Source organism: Xenopus tropicalis, chromosome 1 (assembly GCF_000004195.4).
Source record: "Xenopus tropicalis strain Nigerian chromosome 1, UCB_Xtro_10.0, whole genome shotgun sequence".
Taxonomy (NCBI): domain Eukaryota; kingdom Metazoa; phylum Chordata; class Amphibia; order Anura; family Pipidae; genus Xenopus; species Xenopus tropicalis.
Genome location: NC_030677.2, coordinates 112639135 through 112659816, shown reverse-complemented (window position 1 = coordinate 112659816; position 20682 = coordinate 112639135). Strand labels below are relative to the sequence as shown.

Below are 20682 nucleotides of genomic sequence, written 5' to 3'. Positions count from 1 at the left end.
CTGTGTGGCCCACCACCTGTCTGGCTGCTTTGATGGCTTAGATGCTTTATATAAGCTTTAAATGGTATCCGTACTAAGATTAACTGCCCCCCTGTATGGTTCTCACTTCAGATTCAGGCTGTAATCCCCCTGTATGGTTTAAAAATGTAATCCCCTGTGTTGTTCACACTTTTTAATCTCTGCATTGTTCACCCCCTGCAGTGTTCACACTTCAGGCTCAGGCTGTAATCACCCACATTGTTCTCCTGTTCACACTTCAGACATTGTATGTACTGCCTGTTCTATGCTGCCTGTGTATAGGGCACACATAGGCAGCATAAGGCAGGGAGGGTATGGCACACACAGGTAGGGCAGGTAGAGTATGGCACACACAGGCATGGTAGGACAGGCAGAGTATGGCACACACAGGCAGCATAGGGCAGGTAGAGTATGGCACACACAGGCATGGTAGGGCAGGCAGAGTATGGCACACACAGGGAGCATTGGGCAGGTAGAGTATGGCACACACAGGCATGGTAGGGCAGGCAGAGTATGACACACACAGGCAGCATAGGGCAGGCAGAATATAGCACTTACAGGCAGCATAGGGCAGGCAGAGTGCTGCCTGTGTGTGCCATACTCTGCCTGCCCTATGCTGCCTGTGTATGCTATACTCCGAATAAATGAATAAAATAATAGTAGTACATATGCTCGTAAGAAAGGATCTCACCTATAGTATAGGTTGGTCCAGGTGCTCATGCCCCAGACCCTCAGCCAAAGGGAGCCAACATGCTATACTCCGCCTGCCCTATGCTGCCTGTGTATGCCATACTCTGCCTGCCCTATGCTGCCTGTGTGTGCCATACTCTGCCTGCCCTGTGCTGCCTGTGGAGGAGGTGAACCTGGCAGGGGTTTGTTCTAGGACTTTGTTAGTAGTTTTAAATAGCCAATAAATGGTCCCTAAGGTGTGTAATTATGTGCTGGGGGTTGCTGTGCTATCCACAGGAGAGGAGGGCATATGGATTTAAGGGTGTGTCTTATGACATAATATAATTCTTTCATATATGAATAACAGTTGATATCCGCACAGTGAGGACTAAGCATTTGGGTTTTTGCTGCACTACCACCATTGTGATAAAATGTACATCTGAGGCTGATTCAATCCAGGGAAGCAAACTCTTTTAATAAGGGAAAGATATTTAATTATGAATGTTGCCTAGAAAAACTGAACTGATCTGATATTTCACAGTTGTGTTCCAGCCCTGCATCTAAAAGAGTGTAAGAGAATTGTAAACATTTCTGTTTCTCAAGTATGAAAATAAAGGTTTGCATTTAATGTGTAGTTGCTTCCTTTCCAGAACAGCCCACTCACATGATTTGCATCTTACTTTATATCTTCATAGGACAATTACATATGAGGAAGCTGTATCATTACGCTCTCCCAGACGGTTTCCTCAAAGATCAATTTCCTATTTTTCACTTCTAAGTTTATCATAGTCATTAAAGTCATCTTATAAGCAATTATAAAATAAGGACAGCAGGCATCTGTCCTGGGATCACAGCTTCCCCCATGTTCTCTGTTACAGGACTATTTAAGGTGAAAATGTTACAGCTTCCACAGCAAAGAATCTCATTTGTTACTTGTTTTATATTAAGAATTTTCACCTAATGTCTGTTTTTAATTAATGATTTTTTTTATTGCCCTATTTTGAAATGCCACATATTAACACAAGAACTTAGAAGTGAAACAGATAATGTCCTGTCAGGAAAAATGTGACAGTCTCACCAAGATTTGATGCTCACCCCCTCCCTCCATCTGCTATCAACCAATTAAAATGCACAATAATTAAGTGTTCACAGTGCCACATTTTGGGTCACGCTCATATTCAGATGTTCTATAAATTCTGAGTTGTAATTGTGTTGCACCAGTATTTTGATGGTAGAGGAATGCTACTTTTTTTTCTGCAAATCCCAAAAGAGTTAAGTTGAGAGAAAGGAGTTTAGATAGAACTGCATTTGGTGTCCCATGTCCTCCTCTGTTGTACAGATTTGTGAACGAGGTCTAAGACAATTGTTTTAGTTTAAAACGAATATTGCATATAAATATAATGATATGTAAATGTTCTTATTTGCTTATTTTCTTTGATGGTAAATTATTAGCTATCTTTCTAGTCCCTCTGTGCATTTATATATGAAAATATGTCTGTTTAGTATATCTATCACTATCTGACACATAACAAAATGTCCTTAAGATAATGGTGTGTATCAGCTACTTGCTCACCAGCGCTCTACATATATATTTGGTGAGACAACAGCTTTCATGTGACTTCCAAGCAGTGACTAATTTGCTTCAATTATTTAGCACTGTTTGAGTTAATTATACTTACATTAATTATGATGAAACAGGGCCTACAATGTTTCATCTCGATAATCTGCAGTGGACATGTTTTTACCAAATGGCAAGCCTGTAAGTGCAAGGCTCAGTTGTGTGTGATTTGACGTGGATACAAATGAATATTAATGAACGAAATAATTGTAAATACATTTACATCTTTTCCATCTGTGTGAACCCAGAAGGAAACTTGGAAGGACAAGACTACAGAACCCTAGAGAAAATAATAATGCCAAAGCACCACACCCACAGGAGCTTAGTATATATCAGGAAAATTGAGACAAGAAAGCAAAATGAAGGACATTTAAAGGGCATATTTACCAAAGGGCAATTCTCAAAAAAAAGCTATCAAAAATGCCCTCAAATGGGAACTGAATCCTATATGACTGAATAAGATATGCAAGAACTTTATTGGCCGTTTCCTCTTGAACTAATCCTATACAGGTATGGGATCCCTTATCCGGAAACCCATTATCCAGAAAGTTATGAATTACGGAAAGGCCATCTCCCATAGACTCCATTGTAAGCAAATAATTCTAATTTTTTAAAATGATTTCCTTTTTCTCTGGTGTAATAAAACAGTACCTTGTACTTGATCCCAGCTAAGGTATAACGAGTCCTTATTGGAGGCAAAACAATCCGATTGGATTTATTCAATATTTAAATGATTTTTAGCAGACGTAAGTTATGGAGATCCAGGTTGTGGAAAGATCCGTTATCTGGAAAACCCCAGGTCCCTAGCAATCTGTATAACAGGTCCCATACCTGTACCACTGAATTAGATATTGGAGTACTGGTATGGGACATGTTATCCAGAATACTCAGGGCCTGGGGATTTCCGAATAAGGGTTCTTTCTGTTATTTGGAACTCCATGCCTTAAGTCTACTAAAAAATAATTTAAACACCAATTAACATCAAGTACAAGGTACTGTTTTATTACCTTGTACTTGATGTTATTATTATTTGCTTATAATAGAGTTTTTTGCTTATAAGGGAAATGACCTTCCCGTAATTGGGATCTTTCTTCATAAAAGGTTTTGGGATAACAGATGACATACATGTACTATATTGACAGTTTTCTCTTGAACAAAATGTTATACTACTGAATTAGATATGGAAATACACTATTGACTCTTTTCTCTTAAAACTTTGAAAAATACACTTAATAAAATCACTGGGGGGTGCCTAATATTTTATACTTTCTTTCTCCTTTAAAGCTGCAGTATTTAAATCACCTTTGCTAAAAATGAACATACTAAATAATTCTTGTGTTGAAAATTTATTTTTTCTTTCTCTTACTATTACGTTGTTACTATATTTATGCTTCACCTCCCTTATAAAAGGGTTAATTTGTTCAAAGGGCCAGAGTGAACCCTGTATAAACAAACATCATCCTTTCCTCAGCTGCAGTCTTTGTTGTTATTCAAATATCTTTTTGCTTTACAATTTGTACATGACAAATCACAACCAGCATAGAATCTACGGTGTATTTAACCTGCTAGATTACATAAAAACCCAGATAATGCCTTAAGAAGACTAGAAAGTATTTACCAATCCTAATCACAGCTCTTGTTCATCTGCCCTCTTCTTTCTCTCTTATCAGCTCGGTGTGTGAAGTTCAGTGGGAAGCCGAGTTCTTCAGCCTCCAGGATAATAACAACAAGTTGGTGGCAGCACTTCGAGAAGCTAATGCCAACGTAGAAAAATGGAAGAAGCAGTTGGCAGCATATCAGGAGGAGGCGGAAACGCTACGGCAACGGGTACGGAACATCTTTCATATCAGCTTCAGGAGATTTTCGTTATTATGTTCAAAAAGAACAAAACAACATGTGTTTTTTCCATGTGTATTAAATTCCAAGATTGGCACACATTGTAAGCTCTTAATCACAACTCTTTAAATTTCACCTTCAATGCAAGCCTTAAAGGAGACATATCATATAAAAATTAAGAATGTACCAGTGAATTATACTCCTCAAAATATAGAAGGATTGTGCTTAAAAAAGTTGTGTTTTGGACTGATTTATTGAGAAACTCACCAAAACCCCACTAGTCCAACTTCATGCTGGCTGAATTCTCTGGATGTGCAGGGGGGGCCTCTCAGTACAGGCACTTCGGGATAAGAACCAATCAGCAGCTAGGCTGACCTGATAGGGAACTGAAGCCTGTCTTTGCTTGTGTGAGTGCAAGGCTGTGATTGGCTATCCCCCTCCTGCTGTGCTTCTGGCAGGGACTGTTATGACATGCCCACCCTTCATTACAAACACGGACAGAGAAATAATGGCAATAAAGGGGCCATTTTTACAGATAGGATAGACTTTTTTTCCATTTATCCAATATGTCTCCTTTAATAACATTTAAATGAATTTTTGTCAAATTCAGAAATATCTTAATGTTGAAGTTTTTGTTACTTGCCAAACTAAAACTATGTGAAAGCTTTAACTATCTGAATGGGATCAGCTTTCCTTTTTCTGCAAATTTTATAATAAACTGGACTGTCAAAGTGTAGGTTGACAGGACAATGTGGCCCTTTAAGGGAGTCCTTTTTAGGCCTTCCAGCTTTGTAGATTAAGCTCCCTGCTAAATCATATCACAAGGATAGGAATAAAAAAAAGATCCAAAATATCTTATTATGATCTTGTATATAATGTGTATTTTATATGTTATATGCAACTGTTTATTTGAAAATAGTGGATGACCAATTTGATGGAGAAAGAACAGTCTGGCTTGTATTTGGCCAGCCTTCTTATTTGAAATGACAAAGTTACCTAGATGTGATGAGATGCATGAGGTAATTCACTGATTCTGAGCCAGCTCTAGTAATACAAAGTTAAAATACTAGGATTCAAAATAGGCCCTGGCATTTATATAACACAGACCCAAACACCCCCAATAAATTGTGACTGCCTATTGCATCGTATAGCAGCCCCTCTGGTATTTGCCAGAATCCCCAGATATCCAGTCCAGGACTGTTACAATAAAATCAGTTTCTAACCTTTTGGGTGAACCTTTAGTTTAGCTTGATTTAAGATTTAAGGAAACTAAACTGAACCGAGCAAAGGCAAAATGCTAGAATCAAAATGTGGCATTCTTATATGTTCATTAAATTGGGCCCTAACTTTCAGTTATATTGAATTCAACTATATTTTCTGCTTTATCTCTTCATATTTACACAAGGAATCCTGGGAATTACATGTTCATTTTTATGTAATTTATTTTTGGTAGCATTTGCTAACTAGTTATGCATGCATTGGCTCTAAAACAACAGGACCCATGGGTTGTGCGGCAGTTCATACTCTTATATGTTCTGTAATATAAGGGGCATAGAAACATCAGTCTTTTACTTACCTTGTACCACTAGATACATTTTAATAGGCTTTTCTAAATTCCATAATACAAGGCAGACCTAGAACTATCTAGAATACATATGAATATTGTTGTGTTTGTCAGTTTTCAGGATGGACAGTGATTGTTTAAAACCCATCCAGATGACAATACATGTCATCTACCTTTTACATGGTTGTTTAGAACTAATAATAGCAAAACATAAAATAGGTTTTTATTGCATCAGTAAAAGGTTAACATAATTCCATATTCAATTTCAAATGAGTTTCTCCTTTATTCCAACTTTGAGTTAAACTCTCTCTCTCTGCCAGAACCCAAGGACATTTCGATTTGGACTGGTTCTGTTTGCTTTACTGTTGTGTTGAATGGCTGGGTTAATAAAACAATGGAAGTAAACAAATAAAAAAATCCAAACAATTATTTGTTAATGATGTAGCATTAGTACATTGTGGACCATATTCCTTAATGTTCTGCACAACTATTCTCTTTGTACATGTATTTTTTTAGGACTGTGAACCTCCTGTTGCAATCACTTATTACAATTAATTGTAATTATATGTATTATATGGGTTTTCTTTCTTCTGAATCTGTGCCTAAAGTAGTGACAGCCAAACATACCTTGGTTCTGGGGCTACTCTTTTATTCTTTTATCCCAATCGTTACTTTGCCATTTAACCCACTTGGTATTTTGCCCTTTTCTGTCCAAGGGGGTGGTGAATATAAAAGAGTTTATACAAGAGAGGGTGATGCTGATTGCAAAGAGCAAACGTTATCAAATGGACACGCTTTGAGCTGAGTGATTGCAGAAAAAAGAAAACCTGCTTATTTTAGAATGGTTCATGGAGAAAAAAGCAAATAATAACACAGCAGAAAAGTAGAGCAGTGTTCTTTTATATTATTTCTTTAGTGGAACACTTCAGACTGTTCCTGCCAGTTTCGCTTTCCTCCGCGTGATGGCATTTAAAAGTTGAAGCGCATTAATCTCTTTGCAGTAGGAAATATCTTAATACATTTTTATATAAAGAAAAAGGCATGTTTTAAATATAGGCTTGCTGGTCTGGCAGAAACAGCAAAACTCCCTAGTTATTCACAGTACGTTGGCGGTTAGGAACTCTTTTGTCTCACAATGAGTGCCTTGTCCTTGGAATTTGTTATCTGTCCTGAGTATTTTCGAAATAATTATTTTGTACGCTATATCAGTTTTGAATGGACTGATGGGCACCTCCCCTGCACAGTCATTAACAGGATTCAACATGATGTCTATGTTGCTTAGACTTCATATCAATGAATATTGCAGAAGACTTTCCTGTGTGTATTACTTTCTCATTATCCAAAATCAGAGCCATTGCTGAGCCATTCCCTTGCATACTATATTTCAGACTTGTTTTCTTCCACACAGAAAAAAGCACTGATTAAAGGAACTGGGTAGCTACAATATATGTATACTCTTTAACAGCTGTGTCCTTCCATTATGTAAAAAGACCCTGCTTTCTCACCTTGACTGAGCATTGTATTATTCATACATCACTTTATTATTGCTATACTTTAAGCACTTAGAGTGATATCTGTATCTTGTTTGTGTATAAGCCAGAATTGGCCTCTGTTAGGGCTTTATGCAACTTCATGCTTCTCCTTATCTTAATATTTTCCCTTTGCTTTCCTGTAATTTAGCTTTAGCTTTGTTTTCTACCGTAACGAGTTTTAATGAAATCTAAAAAAAAAACAGTTTTCTCCTAGTGAGCATTTATTCTCACACTGTTTTATCTCTTCTGATTTCATTTGTAAAGGCCTGAGGTGCTGTGCAATGGTATATGGACAATTCAGAGTGTTTTGACATCTGACCCATTGCCAGCTTGGCAGGGTTGACAACAAAGAGCTCAGAATCGCACCTTCTTCTCTTCCCCCTTAATTTCTCTGAGGATTGGCTACTATTTTTTTTTTCATGCACATTTTTTTTAAACAATATAAAGCTTGCCACCTTAAGTCTATACAGCACTTTATTATAACCCTTGAGAAAGTGGGGACACAGACGAAATGTGTTGCGACTTTTCTGATTGATTTTCTGGTACATTTATGTTTCTTTATACACTTTAAGCCTGTCAAGCCTTTTATTGTTTATTAAAAAAACCTGATTGTTGATAAAAACAAGGTGAATACGTTTCAAGGTTGCCCTCTGTCCCCCCTGATCTTGCACTTACCGTCAAGCCTCTTGCCCAGTTAATCAGACCCCAATATTTCAGGAGTACAGATAAAAAATACAGACCTCAAAGTTAGCCTTTATGCAGATATGTGCCTAACCATTACTAGACCCCAAAACTTCCCAAACCTGTTTGCCCCTATATAAAAGTTTTTAAATGTGCCAGGTCTAGAAGTAAACATGCCATTAAACAACCCAAAACATACCATTAAATTTCTGGCATGTAACTTTCCTTTTATTTGGAAACACACTCCTAGAATACTTATGGGGCTAATGTAACATCCTCCTACTCTACATTTTTTTAAGGCTAACTATCCCAAAAATCAGAATGTTAACTAAAGATTTGGAAGAATGGCCTTGTTATGCCATTTCATAATTTGGGGATATCTATGTAATCAAAATGATCTTGCTGCCAAAGCTATTATACAAATTTCTTCACTTACCATTACCAGTTAGCATGAAAGATATCATCTACCTTCAGAGCAAAGTACAAATTTGTCTGGTCTAACAAGCCTCCCCCTGTCAACAAACCTACTTTAATAGCAGCCTAGGACTTCCAAACCTATATGCTTACAACAAAGTAGCACGACTTGCCCAGACCACACAGTGTCACCTTCCTCGCATGGAAAATCACTGGGTACATCTTGAATCACTTTTAGCCCACCCAACCGACCTGACATTCCACTTGTGAATGGACAGGATGCAAATCTAATCACTACCAGTGACTAATTCTGTATTAATTCATACAATCTAATATACACTTATTCCTTTACATAATAACACACTCTTTCTTCCTGGTTTAGCCACTCAACACTCAGTAAAAATCTTTGATACTCCCAGCTATATCATCTTGTAAAGAAAACTAATCCTACTGATCATTTACAATGCTTAAAACATGTTGGCTACAAGCAAGTAGAAGTCTTTTGCACAAACAAATACTGTCCAAAAACACAATGTGTATTTCAATGATCCCCTGAAATATATGATCTTAAAAAAAAAACAAATGAGCTAGATGTCCACCAAGCCCTTTAAGCCCATCCTACGAAAGAGTTAAATAAAACAAAATAAGCTTCTGGCCCAAATGTTAGCATAGGCGAGAATTAACCTGGCCAAACAATGGATGAAATCTTCTGTTACAACTCATGGGGTGGTGGTGGAAGAATCAACACAAAATCATCAGTAATTGACAGCTTTATTAACAGATCATTAGATCATCGTAAAACAGCTCCCTATGTGTAAGGTCTCTGGTACAGAGATAAAAAAGTGTACTTGGTTTTTTTTTTCTCGTTTATCTGTTGCTGTATGGTTTCATTATTATTAGCATGCATTATAATACTCATATATATTCTGCAGCCTTGCACAATAAATGGGTACATACGCTGAACATTATACACAAAAAAACAACCAGAAACCAATACTAGAGGGCCCTGCATTGCCACACGGCAGTGTTTTTCCTCATGCAATAAATGATGAGGATAATATATTTGTAAGGTTTCTTGCATTCTCTGTTGCAAATCATATTTATGTTCTTTATTATGCTTATGTTACTTAGGTAGCTGAGCTTGAATCTCAGACACTGAAAGAGACTAATGAAGAACCAGGAGATGAGCTAGCTTTAAGACTGAAAGACTTGGAGACCCTTCTCAAAACTAAGGAAGAAGTAAGTACATGTAATACTTATGCTGCAGGGAATGTGAGATTTCAAAATGTTGATTCTTTTTATTAAGCACACCTCACCTTTGGTAACAGTATTTACGGTTATTAAATGTCCACGTAGATATGGAATAGCAGAGGTCTTCAGAATTTCAGAGTATTTGCTTATTACATAGTGGCACATGAAAAGATAATCTTAGCAGTCTCTACAAGTAAGAAAATAAGTATTTATCTTTACGTCACCCTAAATGGCCTTTAGGCAAGTCCCTCCCTTCACTTGCTCTGGGGGTAGAAACATTTTCAACTTCCACGTTTACTTGACAAAAAGTCACATGATTTTAAGGATTCGGTTCAGCCAGAGGCATGGATTCGGCTGAATCCAAATCCTGATAGAAAAGGCAGAATCTTGGCTGAATCCCGAACCAAATCCTGGATTTGGTGCATCCCCACTTTTTCTTGCAGATCACTTCTAATTCCTTTTCACTCCTTGTTGGGCCATCTTACATGTTTAATGATGATTAAGTCAAGGGACTAAAACACTGATTCGTGCAGTAGAGGTTTCCTCCTTTTAACTAAATGTGTAATTTACCGAAACGTTTTTTGGTTCAGCTAGTGTTTATGCACATATAAATGTTTTCCCTTTAGTCATTTAGCTAGGAGTCAACCTAAACCTCTTTTTTGCTGGGCAACACCTCGCTGTTCATAGGCCTAAAAGCCATATATTTACGTAAATTTACTGACCAAAGATACAGGGTTTCCAAATATCACAACAGAAAGCATATTGTGTCCCAACAATAAGCTTGAAAAATAAAGGGAATATAATCCATTTTGATATATATATTATTTTGCCTTTAAATCCCTTGTCCCTCTTAGTACACAGCATTATTTATGCTTTGGGAAGCCGTGATACATAATTTATTTGCATATATATCTATGTTTTTCATGACCCCTTGGGAGACTGGAGGTCTTCTAACAGATCTACAAAACATTATTAATTAAAAGCAACCTAGTATCCTGCTGGCCACAGTGCTTCATATATCTAAATATATATAAATATATATATATACTCTATTTTGTTCATGCTAGCATTGCTTACAATAATATTCTTTCCTTTATTTATACTACAACCCCACAGACCTAGAGAAAAAGGGATCCTTTTCTTGAGAAAACACCCCACCCCCGTCCTGTATGTAAAATCCTTTTTACACAATTTTTTCCCCTCCGACTTGAAAATTTATAGTGCATCTACCATTTTCCGGTGAATAACAAAAAAACCCCCAAAAATAGAAAGAGGAAGAGAAAATAGTGTACCTGCATTGCACCCAATACAGATGTCTTGGATATAATACAGTGCACCGCCTATTGCAGATGACTATGAACAAGTGCTCCATGGTGTTATTGTAAATGAATTAAAACTAGTTAACATGTGCATTAACTGGGATGGTAATCCTTGGCATATTCTCTTATCCATATATTTACCAGTATGGTGTACCTTGGGTGGGTAGGGGCATTATTTTGTGCTACTATGGCCGTAGGCTCTATCTTTATGCTTCAAAATTCCCATGGACACTAGTAGAATCCGTGAAACTGCCCTATTTTATGGCTACTTTGTTACCACCTACAATTTGTTGGCTGCCTGGGGCATGGGTGCTCCTTTTTCTGTTATTTGGTTTATTTTGTGGTGCCATACAAAAGTAGCATGGTGGCATAAAACATGGCTTTGGGGAAAAATATGCTGTTACTAGATCAATATTGCACTCTGTGAGTTAATAAGCCCCAATGTGTTTGTGCAACAGTGCCTTCCCTATTTAAATTTAATGATATTTTCTTTAGAGAATCCCACTGAACTAAAATCTCATAGCAGTCTTTCAGTGAGATGTTTCCTCAGATTTGTCAGATTTGTTTCTAAAGAGTTTATCTCTTCAGGAACGCCTACCAAAGCATGCCTACTGCCTTATCTTGAAATACCCTGATTTTTTCCCCCGTCTTGTACTTCAGGAAATTCTTTTGCTGAAGGAACAGAGGCCTGATCTAATGGAACTGGAGAGCGAGAGAGACAAGCTGCTTCAGAGGCTGCAGGTATGGCAGAATGTTCAGAACTCCCCTGGAAGGTAGAACTTGTACCCTGAGATTTTGGGTCTATACATAGTCTACTACTTGTATTTAATATGTATTAATGTGTGGTGCGGCTGAATTCTGCGCATTTCTCTTGATGCTCATTGTCAGAGTGCTCTGGGTTTCCATGGAAATATTTGTTCCGATGTTTTTGTTGAAGTATAAAGACTTGGCTCCCTGTTATTCCTGTGAGCCGGGAGGGGGAATTACCTCACAAACGGCATGAGGTTGGCTGAGCTTTCACCCTGATCTCTCTGTACAGGAATATCCTGGCATTCCTTTCTGTTGGACACAAAAGCATTTAAGCAGACAACAGTGCAACCTTGGAAGTGAATACAGGAGAGTGTGCAAGCATGCCCATATATAAATGCGAGCGTTTGTGTCTGGTATAGCACAGCTGTAACTATATGTACAGTCAGGGACTTCAAGTAGAAATAGGAAAGGCTATGACCAGGGTGGGTGTAATTACAGTGTATAATGATCCATGATTAAATTATGGTACGTTGGTTTCTCACCAGATACATAGAAATAGACCAGCCTGTTAGAATTCATTTGTCCATGTAATATCTGCTAAATAGAAAATAAAATAATGTAATATATTGCCTAAAGCTGCCTTTTGGACCTGATTTTCTTTGCTTAATTTTTTTTTGTGCCTCATCTATTTGTACCATTTTTGTAGTTTTCAGTTCCTCTAATAAGAACACACTATTAGAGTGCATTTTTTCTCTTCCTATTCAAGTCACTCTTATATGAAAGATGGCTTTGTGACAGGTCTGTATAATGATTTTTATAAATTATCTTGAGACAGCTGAACCTAAGCCAGGACCCAGATATAGCGTATCAGTATCCAACTTAATGGTTCATTACACTTTTATTTTCTATATTGCTGTTATTCTTGTCTACATTAAATATTAAGAGCTGAACATAGAATACTTTGCAACTTGCATTGTTTCCCAAGTCTTGATCAAAATTCCAGTCTTCTCAGGCTAGCCACATCTTTTCTTATAACCTGTCACAGTAATGTTACTTTGTTATGTCTTCTGTTTTATTTGTTTAAATTTCTTTCCAATTTCTAAGGGCTGCTTTACAATGCCCCCCGCTCTTGTGCCCTGTAGTTCTCTTGCACTTTCGCGCCTTGGGCAAAGAATGACCCCTTTAGTGAAATAAAGGGAATTCCTATAGTGTTCCAGTGTCACAGTCAATAGTAACTAGTCAGTAGGAATAGCTGTGGTGATAATGATGTGATGGTAAAAATGATGTAAGAAGCAGCAGGAAAGTACATTATAGTGCAAGAGCATTTAGGGGCATAGGCAGGTACATCACCTTTTGCCCATTGGTGTTCCTTATAAATGACACACAAACTACTCATACACTGACCCCCCAGCCTCATGATATCAGTGTTTCCAAATTCAGACAGAGCAGTATTAACTGGGAACATGCAGGTCTTTTTGCTCCATTCTGGGTGGCAAAGACTGACTTCTTTGGGCACTAGTAATGGGGGAGGTTGCAGATTAAAACATTGTAGCAAACATTGTAGCAATTTTAACCTTTTTTCACCTTTTTTCACTTTGTATCCTGAACTGAGTGACCAAATTAAACCCTTTTTTGTTTCTCTCTACTCTCGATCATGAGAAGATGAGCCAACTGAATCGGGTTTTGTATATCAAACACTGCATAAGTTCTTAAGTTTACTCTCATACTCCAAATACTGTTGAATACAGAGCTTGGCGTGTTGTTCTACTACTATAGAGCAGCACAGCTTTTCTGACAGACCTTACTTGGCAAATATTATGTTATAGGAGAACAAGGTCATAAGCCAAACAGGAACTCACTTTACTAAAAAATATTTTATAAACTCTGTCTTTTCTCTTTTCAATTCTTTGATTTATATAAAGATACTTGACATGCAGCTCTGTTACTCTAGTTGGTAATAGGACTCTTGTGAATACTAATTGCGTATTTTATCATGCTTATATTTCACGGTTCACAAACATCATTATCTCATATATTATAGCCAGAAAGTATTCCTGTTGCTTTGGGTTTTTACCAGTTTATTATGTAATATAGCTGACCTTGATCCTTCACTAATCACTCAGCCTTCACAAGCGCATGCAGAAAACCTGTTTTGTCACAGTCGCCTACAAATAATGAAATAAATAAGCATGCAGTTCATTAGCATGGATATGAGCTCTGACCTCTATGCATATTAGTCTCAACCGTCTGTTGGAGTCAGTAAATTCACATTAAACTGTTTAGTTTAAAATTAACCTGTAAAGTGGAAGTGCAGTATGTTTTCATAACTTGCTACTGGGGAAGAATTTTCCTTCGCAAGAAACTGGCACATAAAGACATTCTCCAAATAGCCAGATAACTTATTGCGAGAAAATATTGGCCAATATTTTTCTTTATTACTACAAAAAAAATGTGCGCTATATAAAACAAATAAAAAAAAGATAATAAAAGCAAAGACAGAGGTATCAAGTCAGTGTTCTTGAACCAATAAACAGTACAAATAAAGGTTCGCAAAAAAAAATATACAGAGATCCAGGTACGTAATCAGTGAAGGGTGCAGCCACCTCGCGTAGCAATCTACCAATATTTAAAAACACATAAAAACAGAGGGGCGCACTAGTGTAAAATCAACTTACAATTGTCGAATACAATAAGCATATCAAACAATCAGTCAGGCCCAACGCGTTTCGTCATTATGTGATTTTCTCAGGGGAACCCCTCTGTTTTTATGTGTTTCTAAATATTTTTCTAGGACCTAAATAAAACTTTAAGCCAGTGTTCAAACATTTTTGAAAAAATTGCTTGTTTTGTATTAAATATTTTTTATGCCTGTCCGTAAAGAAGTTAAGCAATTAAATTCTGAATGCTAATTACAAAAAACTATATTAGAAAAACCATTACATTTCTCTTTGGAGCAGGTGTATAATGATTAATCTAAAATACCCAGAAGGGGGAAAGAAAATGTGCAGAATTTGGCCCTGCCACTCCTAAACATGTAAAAACGTGATGCCTTTTTATAAGGGGAGCTAAACCCATTGTTAAAATCTTAAGTTACCAGACTGATGTAGCTCTGTGTACTAGCAGACACCTGAATGCGGACTGCATTCACAGGCAGAAAAGGTTTAATCCTTGAACCAAAAAACAAATTCTTTGACAGATCTAAGGAAATAATGAAATTATTACATGAATATTAGGATCTTGATTAGCTGTCGGAGCATGGTTTTGATAATTCTGAAGAAGTTTAGCTTCAGAATTAGCTGTGCCAAGGCCCTGCCTATACAGGGGCATCGCTAACCTCAAAGAAGACTGAGCAGAAAGGCTAAAAATGTAGGAACAAAGCCACCTTCAATTCATCATGACCAACCCAGGTTAAATGTGCATCTGACATCAATATCCAAAGCAAGAACCTGACCTGTGTAGTAGTGACAAGAAAAGAATTACTCAAAAAAAGTAAACTCTCAAAAAGTCAAGTCTGCTCTCGAAATTAGGGAACATGCAGAGAAGAAAAGTGGTTTGTAGCTTTGTTATCAGATGAAAAGAAATTTGGAAAAACCCAACAAATAGCACATCAGGGGGCTCAAATAGTTACACTAGGCAAATATACACTAGTGGAGCAACCCATGGCAACCAATAAAATGTTTTGCTCTAAATGATCTTTCTGCAGCTATCTGGTTGCTATGGGTTACTACCTAGGTGCAAATTACCAGTGTTATATAATATATATATACATACACAGGTATCGAACCCCTTATCCGGAAACCCGTTATCCAGAAAGCTTCAAATTCAGAATTTTAAAACTGATTTCCTTTTTCTCTGTAGTAATAAAACAGTACCTTGTAATTGATCCCAACTAAGATATAAATAATCCTTATAGGATGCAAAACAATCCTATTAGGGTTAATTAATGTTTTATTGATTTTTTTAGCAGACTTAAGGTATGGAGATTCAAATTACGGAAAGACCCCTTATCCAGAATACCCTTGGTCCCGAGCATTCTGGATAACGGGTCCTATACCTGTATATATATATATGTATGTATATATATATATATATATATATATATATATGTATGTATATATATATATATATATATATCCCCTGTCATTTGACATATACTTGCAGTCATACAAAATAGTAATGTGGTAAAATTGGTGTTGTTTGTATATGGGAGGGTGTATGCATAAAAATCCATTTGTATTCTGTGTATCTAGTGTTGCCTTTGCTTCAGTGAATACTGCAAAATGGTGGCTATTGCAGAGAGACCAACTTCAGCTTAGTAAAGGTTCCCATCCTCTACTTATTTTTCCCAATTTTACTTAATGATTTCACATAGCTAGAGATTCTGTAGATTGTGTATAAAAGTAAATTCTAGGTCATCAAGCTTTCCACTACTTTGGGAATAATAGCATTCCTGCAGCGTTCCAATACACTCTGCATGTGGCTTGTTCCAGCTTGAAATGCCTTACATTTATACAACAAAGAGAAACAGTGCTAATGCGAAATGTACTTTAATCACACTGCTATTATCTTAGCCTAGACATTTTAAAACTCTAGTTCTATTTACTATATTGATGAAAAAATACATTCTACAGCGTGACAAATAATTTTGCAATTAGCAGGCAGCTGTCTGAAGATTAGCTAGGGGCAATTTAGCCCCATTCTAGAATATTAGGATATCCAAAGTCACTAGGGAGTGCTTCCAAAAGCATATGAGGGCAAATGTGCGTAGGCTGAGCTTATTTACAGGTTACAGAACTCTAAGGCCACTACTAATAGCCTCATATTTAAAGGGGTTGTAGGCCCAGAAATATAATTTTCCACAGTTAAAGCAAATGTAATTTGTATCACCTTTCCAGCATACAAGCTATTCTTTGCACTGCTAGTCCAGACAACATGTACTACTGAGACAATATAGCAGTAGCCAACTCACATCTGACCAAGACTCCAGTTCCCACAGTGCCTGCATATTACTAGGTCCAGTCTGCGATTCAGAATAGGCCCTGGCATTTTAAGTGGCCCAAACAGCCCCCACCAGCCCAATAAATAATGATCTATTTTACAGAAAACCCTCTGGCATTTGCCAGAATCTACAGATTGACAGTCCAGGCCTGCATATGTCTACATATTATAGCTGTGGTGTAACTAGTGTGCACTGGTCCCCCTGCAAAAAAATCTTTGGAGGGGCCTGGGGCACAGCGATCCATACCTGGCATCCAACCAGGGTCTTCTGCCTGAGTGTTCCCTCCCTATCCGCTTTACTACTTGTGTGTATTGAGGAAAGACTTTGCAACTGTAGAGGAAGCAGACTATATGGTAGGGGGGCCCCTGTTTCCTGGGCAACCCCCCCCCCCACACCATGGGATCTACTTCCTCTATGATTATGGCACAGTATTGTAGAGGCATGCACAGCTAGAATAAATAGTGATGTATACAAAAAAATAGGACACGTAAAGGAAATTATGAGAAGAAACATTTAAGTTGATCTTGATAAATATTTTGGTCTTTTTTGTGTCTTTAAAACCCCCTTTTTTCTATAAAAAATGTAGGAGCTCAGGCCTGCCTAGATCCATTTAAACCAAAGGGCACATCATTATTTGATTAAATGGAATTAATAAATTCATTCAACATACGTATTGTAAAGTGTTTCTGAGAATTCTCACATTGTTAGGGCTGCAAGCGGCGCTGCGTATGCCATCCTATTGGGGAGATTAGTAGACTGCGACAAGGGAGATTTGTTGCGGGTGACTAATCTCCGCATGTGCCATAGCCCTTAAAGTTAAAGCCTTTTGGAACCTTGTGCAGTTCTTGAAACAATGCTTGGGCATTTTCACTCATGACCAAATGCAAGTGGCTAATGATATTTACTTAAGAACAAAATGGGCATGGGATCTATTATCTGGAATGCCAAGGACCTAGGGTTTTCTGGATAGGGGATCTTTCCATAATGTGGATATCTACAGTGCTTTGCTAAGGTATTCACCCCCTTTGGCATTTTTCATGTTTTTTTACATTCCAACCTGTAATTTAAATGTTTTTTAATCTTATTTTATGTGATGGATTTGCACAAAATAGTCTAAGTTGGTGAAGTGAAATGAGAAAAATATATATAAAAAAGAATTTTAAATAAATTAAAAACTGAAAATTGGCATGTGCATATGTATTCATCCCCTTTGCCATGACGTCCCTAAAAAGTCCTGCTGCAACCAAATACCTTAAAAAGTCTCATAATTAGTGAAATAAAGTCCACCTGTGTGCAATCTAAGTGTCGCATGATCTGTCAGTATAAACACACCCTTTCTGAAAGGCTCCAGAGGCTTCAACACCACTAAGCAAGAGGCATCACACCATGAAGACCAAGTAGCTCTCCAAAGAAGTCAGGGACGAAGTTGTTGAGAAGTACAGGGTTGAGTTATAAAAAAATATCCAAATCTCTGAGGATCCCCCAGGCACCATCAAATCCATCATCTTCAAATAGAAAGAACAGACCGGGCAAGGAGGGCATTAATCAGAGAGGCAACACAGAGACTAAAGATAACCCTAAAGGAGTTGCAGAGTTCCACAGCAAAGACTGGAGTATCCCTCAATAGGACCGCAATAAGCCGTACACTCCATAGAGCTGGGCTTTATGGAAGGGATATTCTTGAGCAAAACCTGTGTCAATATGCCTGTAATTTGAGACTGGGACGGAAGTTCACCTTCCAGCAGGACAATGACCCGAAGCATACTGCTAAAGCAACACTCGAGTGGTTTAAGGGGAAACATTTAAATGTGTTGGAATGGCCTCGTCAAAGTCCAGACCTCAATCCCATTGAGAATTTGTAGTCAGAAGATTGCTGTTCACAAGCGAAAACCATCCAACATGAAGGAGCTGGAGCAGTTTTGCCTTGAGCAATGGGCAAAAATCCCAGTTGCAAGATGTGGCAAGCTCATAGAGACTTATCCAAAGCAACTTGCAGCTGTAATTGCTGCAAAAGGTGGCTCTACGAAGTATTGTCTTTAGGGGGGGGGTGCACGCTGAGTCCAGTCCATTTTAATTCCAGGTTGTGAGGCAACAAAACATGAAAAATGCCAAGGGGGTGAAGCACTGTATACCTATTCAGATTTCTATAAAGAACATTAAATAAACCCAATAGGATTGTTTTGCCACCAAAATGGATTTATGCAGCTTAGTTGGGATCAAGTACATGGTAGTGTTTTATCATTACAGAGAAAAGGAAATAATTTTTAAGCTTAGCATTATTTGCTTATAATGGACTGTATGGGAGATGACCTTTTTGTAATTTGGAGCTTTCTTGATAATGGGTTTCTGGATAACGGATCCCATACATGTATATTATTCTGTAATATATAACAGGGCTCATTTAAATCAGTAAGTACAGTGAGCAAAGTGCAATTTCAAGCACAATCAGCATGTTTTTTTCACAGGATTCCAGTGTCATTGTGGTGGGCCTGACCTGATCCTTATTTCTCTTATTCATAATATAAAGAACATATGTTTCTGTTCATATTGAGCATCTGTTCTTAAAGCGATCTTGAATGAGCATATGTATTTAACAAAGGCTTTCATTCTACTTTTGTAGGAGCTGGAAGAGCGAAACCAAGAAATGGAAAAGGAACTTGAGAGGTCAGAACAGAGTCTTAGAGACTCCCAGTCAGAAAGAGATCGAGTTCGAGAAGAGATAAGCAAAGCTGGAGAAGATCTTGATGTTAAAATATGTCAACTGAATGAGTTGCGTATTGGACTCTCTAAACTTCTGGAAAGCAACTGAAAGGGAACAATGGGGCTACACATGGAAATAGTTGATGCTGTTTTTGCTCTTGGAGGAATTCAGACCGGTGATCCAGGAACAGTAGCTGACATAGGCTAATGAGGATGTTTAGCAGTATTTCCTCAGTTCATTGTATTTACAGGCACATGTCGATCAATGGTATTTTTCTAGCTCAGTTTGCTCTCTTCATAGCAAAACTTGTTCTCTTCCACTTCAGAGGTCAGCATCCTCACCACCCTTTGTTTTTAACATTATAACTCAGTGCCACATTTTCCTGCCAGGAGTATAAGCCATTGTAAAAAACCAAAAGAAATATGTGGAGCAGTTATAGCTGGAAGTAGGTAAGGGCTGCTTACAATCACTCTTTACCCACTGTGATGTAGAGATAAGCCTGTTGTCTCTTTCTGTTTCATAAAGCCGCTTTGATAAAGGTGTATATTACCCATTCAAATCATGCAGCTGTGGAACTGCCTTAATAGATGGCAGCCGTACTGTTAGCCATTTTAAGTATAGGAACAAAAAGTCATGATGTTAGTCCAGTGTAAATCTAGTTTTAAAATGTTATTTTTCTACATGTCTGAATACAGTGGAACTGTGTATTTAATGAAGTGCATCAAAAGACATAGGGCTTTTTAAGGACACAGCCCCTTCAACATAGTTTTATCAGACTAACTATGGCTGGTTGTTAAATAAAACAAGCTGATAAATAAGGGCTTCTGCTTCTGAACAAAAAAATGGTCAAACCCAAGGCTCACATCAAATAGTAGGGTGTTACTGGCACGTAAGCTTCTTAATTCATGAATTGTTCATGTCTTTAGCAGTTAACATCTACAACCCCGAAATACATATACAGAACATTTTCTACATTGGCTGCACAACCGATTAGCTACACATTGCTGCCATCATCCTGTCCCTAAGCACACTGAAAATGCACATATATACCAATGGGCTGTCAGCTGATCTGTCAAATGATTACGCTTCTGGTAAACAAACAATCTCAAGGACACCAGCCTTCAGATATCTTAGTAACGGGAGGCAGTGGGAAGCTTTGAGACCACGTTAACATGGTTAGTTGCTTTGAAGCAAAAGCAAAAAGCCTGCGCCAAAAAAAAAAAGAGTGCAAAAAATGGGACAACATTTGAAACGTTTAAACTGAAGAACAGCTGCCGGCTGTGTGGTCAAAGAATAACCTTACAACTGTGCCATATTTGTTTACAGTGAG

At 37.7% G+C, this 20682-nt stretch overlaps 1 protein-coding gene across 1 annotated transcript in view; it reads left to right on the top strand.

The window, feature by feature from the left end:
- The window catches only part of homer3 (homer scaffold protein 3), a gene marked incomplete at its 5' end in the record, with an annotated part of 40202 nt that extends 20035 nt beyond the window's left edge, over positions 1–20167 (top strand). Inside the window, 4 exon segments of the mRNA NM_001171520.1 lie at positions 3976–4132; positions 9464–9571; positions 11563–11643; positions 19272–20167. Of these exon segments, the coding sequence (NP_001164991.1) occupies positions 3976–4132; positions 9464–9571; positions 11563–11643; positions 19272–19460 (535 nt within the window). The 3' untranslated portion in view covers positions 19461–20167.
- Between the last annotated feature and the right edge of the window lie 515 nt (positions 20168–20682).